This window comes from Bos indicus x Bos taurus, chromosome 12, assembly GCF_003369695.1.
Source record: "Bos indicus x Bos taurus breed Angus x Brahman F1 hybrid chromosome 12, Bos_hybrid_MaternalHap_v2.0, whole genome shotgun sequence".
Lineage (NCBI taxonomy): Eukaryota > Metazoa > Chordata > Mammalia > Artiodactyla > Bovidae > Bos > Bos indicus x Bos taurus.
Window position 1 is genome coordinate 70,826,702 of NC_040087.1, and position 14,314 is coordinate 70,841,015.

Below are 14,314 nucleotides of genomic sequence, written 5' to 3' on the forward strand. Positions count from 1 at the left end.
GAGTTGAACACGACTGAGCGACTGAACTGACTAACTGAACTGAAACCTGATTTTTATCTTGTCATTTGGGGGATATTGTTGTCATTTTTTTTTTTTTTAATTTCCCCAGATGCTCTGGGGAAAATAGACTGATTTGTCTATTTACTTCTTAAATAGCATTCAAATATAACTTATGGTAGATTCCCAGATCCTCAAGTCAAAGCTTCATATCCTTCTTAACTTTGAGTTTTTCCTGCTTTCACAGACAAGCATCTACTTAGTCCAGCTGATCTGCTTGGTGTACTTCAAGCACACTGTTTCCTTCCTTTTGGTTTTCCTGCCCAGCCTACTCTTTCTGGTCCCATTTCTTGTACGGACCTCATCTATCAAACTCGACTTGCCTTAAGTATTACTGTGAAGACATTGGTCAGGTGTTATCCCTTCTCTGAAAGTGGGAAGCAGAGACCAAGATCAGCAAAAGTGATAATTTAAGATACAATAAGTCCTGTGCCTTCACCAGCCTGGGCCACCAGCTCTCACACCTGTGTCGCTGGCACAGACCTTCACACCTGCATGTCCAGCTGCACTGGTGGCACTCAGTGGCATCACCAAGAGGTCATCTCAGCTTGTCCACAAGAAAAGCCTCCTAAACCTGCATCTGCCATCTTCCCCAAGTCAGTAAATGGAGACCCTGTCTTTCCCCTTCTTCAACCCAAACACCACAGTCCTCTTCTCTTAGAGCCAACACCCATCCTGTCAGTAGGTCTTACAGACTCTGCCTTCCAAATATCTCTGCAGTGTGACCCTGTCTCTCCATTCCCACTGTTTTCTAGCTTATTCCAGTAATGTCCTCACTTGTATCTGCCTTCATCCTTCCCCACTTACTTCCTGGTTTCTGCAAACCACAGGAGTTTCCTTGTAAACCTCAGACAATGTCAGTCCTCCCCTCCCCCCCTCCTCTTATTGGAGTGCCCCTAGGCTCCTCCTGCTCTGTCTCTGCCCTCACTCCCCTCATTCTTACTCTGATCTGCTTTCCTGGCCTCCTTGCTTGTCCTGAACCCCTTGTGAATCTGCCTGTGGCCCCTGCACCCTGTGTGGAACAGCCTCTCCAGGTCTGCCTGAGCCCCTCCGCTTCCCCAGATCTGCTCACAGCTCCTCTGAGCAGAGCCCTCACACCCCGGTGTGGACTCACTTCCTCCTTCACTCTCCATCCCCCTGAGCTGTTTTGCTTTTCCTTCTTGTCCTCAGTTCTTGTGCTCGGGTTAATTTTCCATATCATCATCTCCCACCATGGAAAGAAATTCTAGGGCTCTGTTTCCTCGTGGCTGAATTCATTGTGCCCAGAACAATGCCTGGTGTGTAGTCAGTCCTCAATAAATACCTGTTAAAGTGGTCAAATGCATAAATGCTTCGAAAAAATACAGAATGAAAACAAATGAAAAGCCCTAAGACGTTTTTTAAATTTTCCTGGTTACAGTTTCAAAGTCAAGTTGCTCAGTCGTGTCTGACTCTTCACGACCCCATGGACTGCAGCCTACCAGGCTCCTCCATCCATGGGGTTTTCTAGGCAAGAGTACTGGAGTGGGGTGCCATTGCCTTCTCAGATTTTGTAGGAATAGCAGAAAAAAGGGTCTCTAATAATAGTTTTATATATATATGTGTGTGTGTGTGTGTGTCTGTGTGTGTGTGTGTCTGTGTGTGTGTGTGTCTGTGTGTGTGTGTGTGTATGAAAGTTGACTTAAAGGTCATTAAATTGAAATGATTCAAAACCTTTGAATCAGGAGTGAACTGAAGAGAGGGAAAGAGGTTTTTCTCACAATCCACTTCTAAGAATGAAATTTTTTGTGTGTTTTTGAGGAGAAAAAATAAAAGGTCATGAAATTTTTTGTGTGTTTTTGAGGAGAAAAAATAAAAGGTCATCCTTACAGTCTCTGGACTGGGATGGGTTCCTTGGATTATACATAAAAGCACAAGTTACAGTTTAGTCACTATGAAATAAGCCCATTGCTGTTGATTAAATACTTGTATGAAGAAATGATGCTAAAATGTTAGGATGGCAGGAGGAGAGCACGTTTTAAGTCTTTTTCTTTTTTCCTTTTCTATCTCCATGCAGGATTTGCAGAATTTGAAGGAAAATGTAATTGTGAGAGGAGATGGAGGAACCCCGCTGAGTGAAGGAGAGAAAGCCCGGGTCAGCCTCGCCAGGTAAGTGGGGTTTCAGTTGCCATCCTGCCCCTCCTCCTCCGTGGCTCCTAGTGGACATGAGCATGCAGACCCCGCTCACCGGGTGGGCCTGTGTGAAGCAGGGTCTTGGTCTTTCCCTTGGGCTCTTGGAATGAACATGGAGTTGTTGGATGCCATCATGATTCAGAGACGAGACACAGGGAGTGTGAAGTGTCGTCTCCTGACGTGTCTCTGTTTCCTAGAGCCGTGTATCAGGATGCAGACGTTTACCTCCTGGACGATCCACTCAGCGCAGTGGATGCAGGAGTCAGCAGGCACTTGTTCGAACAGTGAGTTTGCTTCTGTTTTCTATCATTTCTGCTTTCCAAGAACGCTGTAGAGAAGGGAGCTCAGGAAAGCCTTTGTGCTTTAGGAGTCTCAGCTTGCTCTGCCTTGGTGTTCCACCCTCCCCTCCCTTCCCTCCACACAAGATCCATCATAGAGATGTTTTGCATCATGATGAGGTCAGGACAGGAAAATACAGCAGATGCTTTGAGTGTGTGGAGGAGAGTGGGGTCGGTGCTTTAGGGAGTGAGGGATAGATGGCTGATTGCCCCATGACTTGCAGGTAATGGATCCAAACCCTAGGGATAAGAATAATGTAAAAATTTTAAATCAAAGAGTAGGCCTTGGGAACCTAATAACTGAATGCCAATCCTTTTCCTCCATCATGTGTTGAAGAAACATTAGAAGTGAAGTTTTCAGTACCAACATAGGGCTTCCATGGAAAGACTGTTGGTTTATTAATCCATTGGTTTGGAAATACTTAACAAAGTCTAGAATTTACAAATGATTTATTTCACATCTGAGTATGACTCAGGTGTTTAACATTGCTTCATGGATCCTTACTAGAATTAATTCTTAGACCCTCGTGTAGGGTTACCTTGAATTTGAAACTCGGTATCTTGGTTGAAGTCCTGACTCTCACTTTGTTCTGCAATTTGTTGTCAGTGGCTCTTTCTTGGCCACAGAACTCCTGAAAGTGGACAGCTCTGATGCCTCTCTGTCCTAACACATGCTGACCGAGGCCTCTGGTGGAGTCTAGACTGACCTCTTTGAAAGCCTCATGAATTTGCTCTTTCTGAAGCAGCCTCCACATCTACCCCACAGTTAGTTCTCTTGCAATTGTTCACCTTGTTAAAGCCAACGAGCCTTCCAGCTGTACTTATTAACACCCTACTGTGTGCACTGAGATCGATGCCCTTACAGATGTTACTGCACAAAACCTCTCAGTTTACAAGGAGGACAGTGAGCCAGGAGAGAGGAAGGACCACACTGGGCCGAACAAGGGAGACTAGGATGCCCAGCTGTTATTCCTGCCTCTGAGGAACCTGTCTCTATGTGGTGCTTGTTAAGACAGATGCCTGGGGAAAGGTCAGCTGAGTCAAGGTTTAGAGAGTTTCCATACAAGGTAGGAAATAACAAGTGGAAGTGTCAGCTGGAGGCTTTCACTGAAGTTGGAAAGCTCCTTGTGCCTGGAGCTGGGCGGGCAGTGCCCTGGGGCCCTGCAGGCTGGGCAGGTGTGTGGAGGCTGAGAAGAGGACCCAGTTCTTTGCTGAAGGAAGGGTAGAAGCTCAGGTGTGGAGGGAGGAGGAAGCAGGGCTGTGAGGAGGACAGCAGGCACGTCCTCCCTGGAGGAGGTGGGGTGTTTGGCAGAGAGAAGCTGTTTGGAAATTCTTGCTGTCTTGTGTCAATTTTCTGGGGCTGTGTCCGTCCAGGCTGCTCTCACAGGAGACCAGAGCCTGGGCGGCTTAGAAAGAATGGAAGTTTATCTCTCTTGGTTCTGGAGGCTGAGAAAGTCCAAGGTCAGGGTGCTGAGAGATTCAGCGTCTGGTGAGGGTCTGATTCCTGTGTCCTCACGTGGTTGAAGGGTGAGGGAGTCATGTAGTTCCTATCAGTACACCAATCCATATATGCAGGTTCCACCCTCATGACCTAATCCTCCCGATGGCCCCACCTCCTAATACCAACACAGTGGGAATAGCTTTTAATGCATTAATTTTGAGGACAAAAAACATTCAGTCTATAGCAAGTTGTCACAGATGGGGGTGCTTGAAGAATAGAAATTGATTCTCTCACGGTTCTCGAGGCTGGGAGTTCAGCATGCAGGCAGCTTTGGTCTCTGCTGAGCACGCTGTCCTTGCTCACTGGCAGCGGCCACCGCGTGGTGTCCTCAGGCGATCTCCCCTCTGTCCTCGAGTGCCCCCATGTCTTTGTCCCTTTGTTTTAAAGTTTCTATTGAGATATAGTTGATATTATGTTAATTTCTTTGTACAGCAAAGTGGCTCAGTTATACACATATATACATTCTTTTTAATACTCTTTCATTCTGGTTTATCTCAGGATATTGAATATAGTTCGCTGCACTATACTGTAGGACCTTGTCCATTATACACGTAACAGTTTGCATCTGCTAACCCCAAATTCCTAGTCCATCCCTCCCCAACACCCCCTCCACCCATGCAACCCCACGTCTGTTCACTATGTCTGTGAGTCTGTTTCTGTTTTGTAGATAGGTTCATTTTTGCCTTATTTTACATTCCACATATAAGTGATATATGATACTTGTCTTTCTCTTTCTGACTTACTTCACTTAGTATGATAAAGTCTAGGTCCATCCACATTTCTGCAAATGGTATTCTTTCTTTCTTTTTATTTTATGACTGAGTGGTGTTACATTGTCTATATGTATCATATCTTCTTTATCCATTCATTTGTCTATGGACATTTAGGTTATTTCCATGTTTTGGTTGTTGTGAATAGTTTTGCTATGAACATAGGGGTGCATGTATCTTTTTGATTTATAGTTTCCTCCATATGTATGCCCAGGAGTGGGATTACTGGATTATAAGGTAATTCTGTTTTTAGTTTTCTGAGGAACCTCCATAGTGTTTTCCATAATGCCTGCGACAACTGATATTCCCACCAGCAGTGTAGGAGAGTTCCTTTTACCCCACTCTCCCTCAGCCACTGTTATTTTAATAATGACCATTCTGATTGGCATGAGGTGATACCTCATTGCAGTTTTGATTTGCATTCTTATAATAATTCAAAATGGTGAGCTTCTTTTCATGTGCCTATTCGCCATCTGTATGTGTCCTTTGGCTAAATGTCCATTTGGTTCCTTTGCCCATTTTTTGATTAGATTTTGTTGTTGTTGTTGCTGTTAAGTTGTATGAACTTTTGTATATTTTAGAAATTAAGCTCCTGTTGGTCACATCATTTGTAGTATTTTCTCCCATTTTGTAAGTTGTCTCTTCATTGTGTTTATGGTTTCCTTTGCTGTGAAAAGCTTGTAAGTTTGATTACATCCCATTTGTTTACTTTTTTTAATTAAAAATAATTATTTGTTTATGGCTGTGCTGGCTCTTTGTTGGTGGGGGTTTCTCTCTGTTGTGATGAGCAGGGGTTTCTCTCTAGTTGCAGTGCGTGGGCTTCTCATTTCAGTGGCTCCTCTTGAGCAGAACACCGGCTCTAGGATGTGTGGGCTCAGTAGCTGAGGCTCCTGGGCCCCAGAGCACAGGCCCAGTAGTTGTGGTGCATGGACTTAGTTGCTCTGTGGCATGTGGGACCCTCCTGGACCAGGGATCGAAACCATGTCCCCTGCATTGGCACATGGGTTCTTTACCAGTGTGCCACCAGGGAGGCCCCCATTTGTATATTTTTACTTTTATTTCTATTGCCTTAGGAGACTGACCTAAGAAAACATTGGTATAATTTTGTCAGAGAAAGTTTACCTCTAATCTCTTCTGGAGTTTTATAGTGTCACATCTTGTGATTAAGTCTTTAATCCATTTTGAGTTTATTTTTGTGCATGGTGAGAGGGATGTGTTCTAACTTCACTGATTTACATGCCTGTGTCCATGTCCTTATGTCTTAGTCTCCTCTTCATCTAAGCACACCAGTCAGATTAAATTAGGTCCAGTATAATTAAGGGTAATGGTTACCTTTTAAAAGTCTCTGTCACTGAATTCTACAGTACTGATGGTTAAAGTGTCAAGTGAATTTGAGGGGACTTATTTACAGCAGGTCCAGAATATCAAAGTGAAGAGACTTCAGCAGAGTCCAGCGTGTGAGAGGGAGATGTGTGAGGAGCTCTGAGCTCTGGATACGAGGAGCTGGGATTCCACGTCCATTAAGCAGGGGTCGCTAGTCTTTGGTGGGACCTGCCCATATGTAAAATGTGCTGAGTATTGAGTTGATGAAAGAGTCGTGGAGATGGATGGTGGTGATGGCTACACAACTATGTGAATGTACTTAATGCCACTATCTTAATGTCTTCCCATCTAAGACAGCAGCCCCCCTTGCTTTTTCTTTAGAGCACACATCACGGCCCAATAGTGCATTTTCAGTGTGTCCCCTGTGCATGGTGCAGAGTGTTGTCTTCTATCTTGACTTCAGCGTATCCTCAGCACCTAAGACAGTGCCTGGCTCCTCAACAAACCTCTGTTGATTGAATGAATGGAGATGGGGCCTCTGTCTGTTTCATTTGTGTCCCCTCCACCATGGGATGTGTCCTCTCTTAAAGTGAAAAGTGAAAGTTGCTCAGTCGTGTCCAACAGTTTGTGACCCCATGGACTGTAGGAATTCTTCAGGCCAGAATACTGGCGTGGGTAGCCTTTCCCTTCTTCAAGGGATCTTCCCAACCCAGGGATCAAACCAAGGTCTCCCTCATTGCAGGCAGATTTTTTATCAACTATCAGGGGCCAGCCCTTATATATGATTATATGTGGGGTTATAGGATTAACACAGTCTTTATATCGGAATAACAGCTAAACAACTGGTTGCTGACTCAGGAATTTCTATGTCATGACTTGGAAATTTTTAATCTAAAAACTTGGAAAATAGTGTATCTTCCTAATGATTTAGATAAAAGCATTTTTTTAGGAAAAAATATAAAGCCATCAATTGATCACTTCATTATAATTATGTTACCTCATCTGGATGGACTGTTTAGAAAACATTTTAAAACTTTTGTGTTGCTCCATCTTGGACATAACAGCCCATTGGATTTGATTAACAAGTCCAATCTTCTAACAATTAATAAATCATCTGAGACTGTTGGCAGGTAATTATGAATTAAGGAGAAAAATTCTATATAAATGCTTTAGTACAGTATCTGAAAAAAAGTGTTAGTCAAGAAACTTAGTATGAATGCTGAACTAACACATGTTAAAGAGTAAAAATGAATCCTTTTGGACTTAATGAAGCAATGGTTTGTGTGTCTGAGTCCTGGGGTCCTGATTCTGATCATAGACCCAGTGTCCAGAATGTCCCCTTAGGATTCTTCTGTACCGAGTCCAAAGCACGGGGCCACTTTTGGTTAGGGAAGAGCAGAGAAGGGGGCTGATGTTTACTGAGTGTGTTGGGTGGTTTGATTTCTCAGAACGTGTGGATGATGTTGTCATTGAAGTTCTGAGATGAAGAAACTGAGGTTTAGTCTCTTGTCTGATGTCGTCAGGCTCCTGAGAGGGACTGAGCTGCAGTCTGCTGCCTCCAGACTCTCCATCTGACTCACTCACAGGCTGAGCTCTGGCCCAGGTTCCTGAGATTTTCTCTGTGAGGGGCTGGGGCACTCAGACCTGCCTGTGATCACGTGGGCCCGGACCTGGGCACTTGCTTCCCTAAAGGGGTTGTTGTGGACACTTTGGGGTTAAACTGGGCTGAGTTCCTAGGGGTCTGCATTTAAAATGTAGGAGGAAGTTGTTTTTTTTTTTTTCCCCTGTGAAAAAAATTTAAGGTTGAGTAGTGAGGGGGATCTTGACTATAGAGAACTGGCACGTGCTCTGAGACCTTGGGTGATTTCCACTGTGATTCAGGCCATTTGGATTCTGTTCTTTTATGTTCATGTTTGGAAAGTATTCAGTCCTAATGGAAGAAGACTTGCTTCCTGGATGGAATATTCCTCTGGAATATTGCAGAGACTAATGGAGGCCATGCTGGCATTCATTTTTTATCTAACATTCTTTGGGAACAAGTGTCTAGCAAATGCACTGTGACAAAGATTACCTAGAATCTATTAGTTTTTTTGTTGTTGTTGTTGTTGTTGTTAATATTTACATCATTAATTATAATCACCTAGAAAGCTAAGAATGTACACATTTTTATATGACATAGATCCCTCTCCTCCCATTCCTATATAGCAATAGAATAGTGTTTTAGTTCAGTAGAATTCGGAATCTCAGTATTACTCAATTGTTTTTCTTTATGAAACATGTATATAATTGTTAAGCTGAGTTTTATTAAAAAACCGTAGCTGTTTGTGCCTCCTTCAGTGGACTGCTTTTTAGAATTTTTTAAGCAGAATTAGGTTCAAATTTCCTGCTGATAAATTTAAGATCCTAGTCGGATTAATTGATTTATGTTTACTTAATATTTATTATCGATTAGGTATTTAAACTGCAGATCTTTGACTGCTGTGTGGTCTTTGTCTTATTCTTTTCAAAATATAAGTTTCCAGTTTGAAGCACCCCCATTAACGTGCTTTTGCATACTGTTCTTTTTACATTTGTAGGTGTATTCGTCAGGCCTTGAAGGAGAAGATCACAATCTTAGTGACTCATCAGCTGCAGTACCTAAAAGATGCAAGTCAGATTCTGATAATGAGAGATGTAAGTAGTTTATAGAAGTCTGTGGAATTGCTAGCACTCAGGTGTGTCCAAGGACAGACATCATTACAAGTCACTCTCCTTGCATTCATGGTAAACACCCTCTTCTCCCTGAGTTTTATGCCCTCTTCTTCTCACAGCTGCTGTTCATGCCTTGAAGGATGAATCCAAAGACCTGTAGTCCACCTGGCTCTTCTGTTCATGGGATTTCCCTGGCGCGAATACTGGAAGAGGTTGCCATGCCCTCCTCCAGGGGATTTTCCCGACCCAGGAACTGAAACTTAGTCTCTTATCATCGAACACTGTCTCACTGGCAGGCAGGTTCTTTACCACTAGCACCACCTGGAAAGCCTGGAAATATCACTACTCCACTAAGCCTATACTCTAGGGCTTCCCTTGTGGCTCAGTTGGTAAGGAATCCTCCTGCAATGTAGGAGACCTGGGTTTGATCCCTGGGTTGGGAAGGTCCCCTGGAGAAGGGAAAGGCTACTCACTCTAGTACTTTGGCCTGGAGAATTTCACGGACTGTATAGTCCATGGGGTCGCAAAGAGTCAGACACGACTGAACGACTTTCACTTTCTTTCACACTCTAAGCCACATAAACCCTAGGTTACTGAATCATTACTCTTCTAATGAAATCTGTTAAGTGTAATATTTATTTAGAATTTTTTATTTTCTTCTTCCATGACTTAAGTCAAAGTGTATTACTTAGAAATTAGAGATACTAATACTTGTTTGTATCTAGGTGATTATTATACCTAGTTTGCTTCACGAGCATCTACCATTAACACAAGAAGCGAGCTTGGGCCCAGATCAGAGACGCCCACTCTGCTGGTGTCTCCAGTTGCTGGTCTCCCTGCCCAGGTCTCTATGTTCCCGATACGTGTGGGAGTCTGTGCAGCAGGAGGACAAGGCCCTACCTTCACAAGGCTTATGGGGAGGATGTGACAGAGAAAGAGGTGGGTGGGCTGACATCCTGGCTGCCTCCCTGAGGAGCTGATGCCTCATGGGGTCTGAGTAACATGAAGGTAGGGGGACCATGCAGTCACCTGGGGGAGGGGGTCTGAGGCAGGGGGTCCTCAGGAAGGAGTGACCTGGCAGGTTGGAGGAACAACAGGAAGACCAGTGTGTCTGATGAGAGTGAGCTGAGAAGCGAAAGGGAGCTGGTCTCCAGGCAGGGGGCCGGGACCAGAAGTAGGATGGAAGCCTTGCACGGTCCAGAGCAGAAGAGGGATATGTTCTGATGTGGGAGTTAAGAGATTCCTCCGATGGTCACTGGAGGGGCAACAGAAGAAGCAGTTAGTAATCTTAGTAAAGCTGAGAAGACAGAACTGTGGGCTCAGGCTAGAGTATCAGTTTTTAGAACTACTGTAACCTAGTACTGCAGACTGAGTGACTTTTAACAGCAGAAGTTTATCGTCTCCCTGTTCTGGAGGCTACAGATCCCAAATCCAGGTGCTGGCAGGGCCGTGCTCTCCCTGAAGGCTCCAGGGGACAATCCTTCCTTCCAGCCTCTGGTGTTCACGGGCCTTGCTTGGTGTTCCTTGTCTTCCAGCTGCAGCACTGTGGTCTCTGCCTCTGATGTCACATGGCCATTGTCCCTGTGTCAGTCTGGGTCTCTTCTCATAAGAACATCAGTCATATTGGATGTAAGGTCACTCTGCTCCAGTGTGAGCTCATCTTAACTTGATTACATCTGCAGAGACCCTGCTTCCAAATAAGGTCACATTCACAGGTGTCATGTCTGAACATATCCTTTTGAGGAGGGAGCACCATCCAACCCACAGCTCCTAGCATGGTTGAGAGTGGGGTGGAGATTAGTGAGAAGTGTTCAGACTTAGTGGTCGTTTGATGTTTCACTCCTTGGCTTTTTTACTTCTAGGTCTCAGCACCTTTGTTGTTAATCCCTGAGTGTTCCACAGACCCTTGGTCAGATCCCTGACTTTTGAAATGAATCTCTGCTCCAAGAAAGATTATTAAAATACAGAACCCCTGCCTCTCTGGAAGCAGTTCCATGTGTCAACTCTTTTGCCACTCCTCTAGAAGGGGCTAAGGTTTGCAAGGTTGAGAGCAGTTGATTTCATGTGCAGAGGGGGCGATTCTAGTGCATAAACCCAGTGTTGACAGTGTTATAAGCATAGGACCAATGGGAAGGAGTATAACCTATTTAGCCTGTCCCTAGATGTTTTGGGGCCCCCTTATTGCTTCCTTTGAGGACACTACCCCCCAGTTTTAGTACTAATAAAACAACTATTTGTCCACTGGTGAGCACTCCTGGACTGCAAGGAGATCCAACCTGTCCATTCTGAAGGAGATCAGCCCTGGGATTTCTTTGGAAGGAATGATGCTAAAGCTGAAACTCCAGTACTTTGGCCACCTCATGCGAAGAGTTGACTCATTGGAAAAGACTCTGATGCTGGGAGGGATTGGGGGCAGGAGGAGAAGGGGACGACAGAGGATGAGATGGCTGGATGGCATCACTGACTCGATGGACGTGAGTCTGAGTGAACTCTGGGAGTTGGTGATGGACAGGGAGGCCTGGTGTGCTGTGATTCATGGGGTCGCAAAGAGTCGGACACAACTGAGCAACTGATCTGATCTGATCTGACCTGAGCACTCCTGGATGAGCTGGGGACCATCTTCACTGTTTGTCGGGTCCCTCTCTCACAGCAGAGAGGGGATGGCTGCCCTCCTGTCCCTTGGAATTGTCAGCGCTTGACTGCTGAGTGAAATTGCTGTCTTTGTACTACCAGTCATTTAATTGTGCATATTACAGATTTGATGTGGTGAATGGTGATTTCATTAAAGAGGTATGTGAATTTTGCCTCCCAAGTGGAACAAGACACAATACATTCTGCATCATTTTCTAGTTCTCCAGTATCAGATGGTACTCAGATGCTTCCCTGCATTTCTCCCAGGGGACCCCTTTGGGGAGAGGGTGAGAGGGGTCCCAGTGAGAGTTCTGGGCCAGCTCCCTCCACCTGAGCTGCCTCAACCAGAGCTCCTCTCATTGATGAGTTTTGCATCCTGACATTTTTTTCCTCTGATGTTTTATTTGCTACTGAGTGAATCAGCTGAGTTTGGTTTCATGGGGTCAGAAAATAGCAAAAAATCTTCACATTATTTTATATGACTTTGGAAGGGAGGGAAACTGTGCAAGGATGTTTCACATGTGTTTAAAGAAAGTGATTTGATTGGCTGTAGCTTAAGTAGTTGCCTGATTTTGGGAAGCCTAGTTGGCTGCTTGTGGTTGGCCGTTCCTAAGTTTTTTCTCAGATCTGAGTGCATTGATTCTGGCTTAGGTTTTGATTTGTGGGCACAGACTGCCAAGGCTTTAGAGCCACTCCAGCCCCATGGCCTCCTTGTTTAATTACTTTATCAGGTGGAATATTGATTTTTCAGTTGGGAACTTGCTGAGTGTGTGGAGGCAGTTGTAGAGACCATGGAGAGGCCTTTCATGGATTTTCTGTCCAGGGCTGGTTCCTATTATCCCAGCCGGGCACATGATAGTGTGACAGTGACAGTGGTCAGTGAAGATTTAATGAGTGACTCTTACCCATATGCAGATGTGCTTGTGCCCACCTCTAGGTTAAGTTTAAGTTTCTTTCCTGGAATTGTCACATGAGGCTTCTCTCAATTCCCATGTTGTCTAAAAAGACTGTGCTGATCCTCCCACCAACCTCTGTACTTCTTGCTTCCCTAAGTGCCCAGGGTAGTCGTGTCAGTGGCCTCCATTTTAACACATGAGCACACCTTACTTTCACATCCCCCAGCACCTGACATAGGGACAGGGTTTGGCAGAGAACACAATGCTCAGTTCAGTACTGAGTTGACTGAACTAGATTTCTCAACAAGAATTTTAGACCCAGGCATCATTTTTTTTTTTCTTCAAAAATCATAATTTAAGACCAGATAACTTTTTTGATTAGTATTTAGGTTGGTTTAATATTATCAAATATAAATTAATTTCTCTCTCTCTTTTTTTTTTTTAGGGCAAAATGGTGAAAAGAGGAACTTACTCTGAGTTCCTGAAATCTGGGGTAGATATTTTTTCCCTTTTTGAGAAGGGGAATGAGCAGTCTGAACCATCTCCAGTTCCAGGAGCTCCCACTGTGATCTCTAAGTCTTTGGTTGAGTCTTTCCAGTCTCCCAGACCCTCATTGAAAGATGCGGCTCCAGAGGACCAAGATGTGAGTTTCTCATCCTGCCATCTGCCTGGGTCTGTGTGCTCTTGGTGGCCTCATGGACCTTCAGTCTGCTTGTGACATCTTCATTTGTCCCAAAGTAGATCCTAAGTTCCCAAAGTCTTGTTCCATGGAATTAGTAGAGTTAGAAGAGCATGAGGGGAGCAAGCCTGCTTGGGGTTCCCCTTTGGGTATAGGATGGAGAATCTTATGGAGAATAGTAGTGGGTGCCCTGCTATGAATTTCGGAGTGCATTTGGCTCACACTGATTGTGAGCCACTTCAGTTTACCTTAGTTACATCCTAGTCATGCTGATGGCCCCTGGCTTCTCTTATGCATCCAGAGGCTTAATGTGAAGACCCCCTTAGACTGAGTCCTGCTGTTGCCACGTTAAATTAGCTACTTTTCCTATATGTTGGAATGTTCTGGCACTGCAGGTGACTGATGGTAGTATTTTGCCTCGGTGTTAGATGGTTTGTGATAGGTCAGAGGTAATGTGGGCAAAGGACCTGGCACATGGTAGACACTTTGGTGTTAGTTCCTGTCCTCTTTTCTTACCCTTCACGACCAAGAACCACGTCTTATCAACCTTGAACCCCAGTGGCCAGGGCAGAGACAAGGACACACTAGGCTCCTGTGATGCTACAATGCATTCTAAGTCCTCCAGACAGAAATGAGGAAATGCACTAGATCTCCCTTAAAAACATACACAGATATTCCCTTGATAGCCAAACCCTCAATATCCAAACCCAGGAGCCTGGGATGGGTCTGATAAGTATTCAGATTAGCCGTTCACTTTCTAAACTCAGGAATCATTCTCTGAAACTTAGGAACCAAATAGATTCAGATCATATGCTTGCAATGTGCTATCCAAACTCGTATTACTCCAGCTCTCTCTGTGAACTCAGTTTACTGTATTTGGCTAGTATTTTGAGCCCCAAGAATGTTTTATGTTTCTATCATTAAATGACACAAGTCATCTAGAGGGGTACATTAGCTCCATATCATTTTGTGTGTTATCTTAGATCAAACTTCTGCATTTATATGTTAATTGATTTTGTTGTGTGTTAGTTGAGAGTCATGATGTATTTTAAGCAAAACTACCCAACGTTGAATGAATGAACTCATGCGAATGACATTTCCTTATTTCTAACAGATTCCTAGAAGTAGGATGGCTGAGTCCAAGTGTAAACACATACGTGGTTTGGCCAGATATCCCCACACCTTTCTCTGTAGGAGATGGACCATCCTGCACTCCTACCAGTGTATGAAATGTGTGTTTCCCACAGCTTTGCAGTGGAGGACATTGCTGAGCTCTT

The 14,314-nt window shown here is 44.4% G+C and overlaps 1 protein-coding gene across 3 annotated transcripts in view; it reads left to right on the forward strand.

The window, feature by feature from the left end:
• LOC113902485 (multidrug resistance-associated protein 4-like) overlaps nucleotides 1-14,314 on the forward strand; it is a 157,691-nt gene that overhangs the window by 50,907 nt on the left and 92,470 nt on the right. For all 3 annotated transcript variants that reach the window (XM_027557822.1, XM_027557823.1, XM_027557821.1), the window contains exons 12-15: nucleotides 2,093-2,184; nucleotides 2,406-2,492; nucleotides 8,717-8,813; nucleotides 12,804-13,001. In XM_027557822.1, the coding sequence (XP_027413623.1) occupies nucleotides 2,093-2,184; nucleotides 2,406-2,492; nucleotides 8,717-8,813; nucleotides 12,804-13,001 (474 nt within the window). The remainder of the gene's footprint in view (nucleotides 1-2,092; nucleotides 2,185-2,405; nucleotides 2,493-8,716; nucleotides 8,814-12,803; nucleotides 13,002-14,314) is intronic.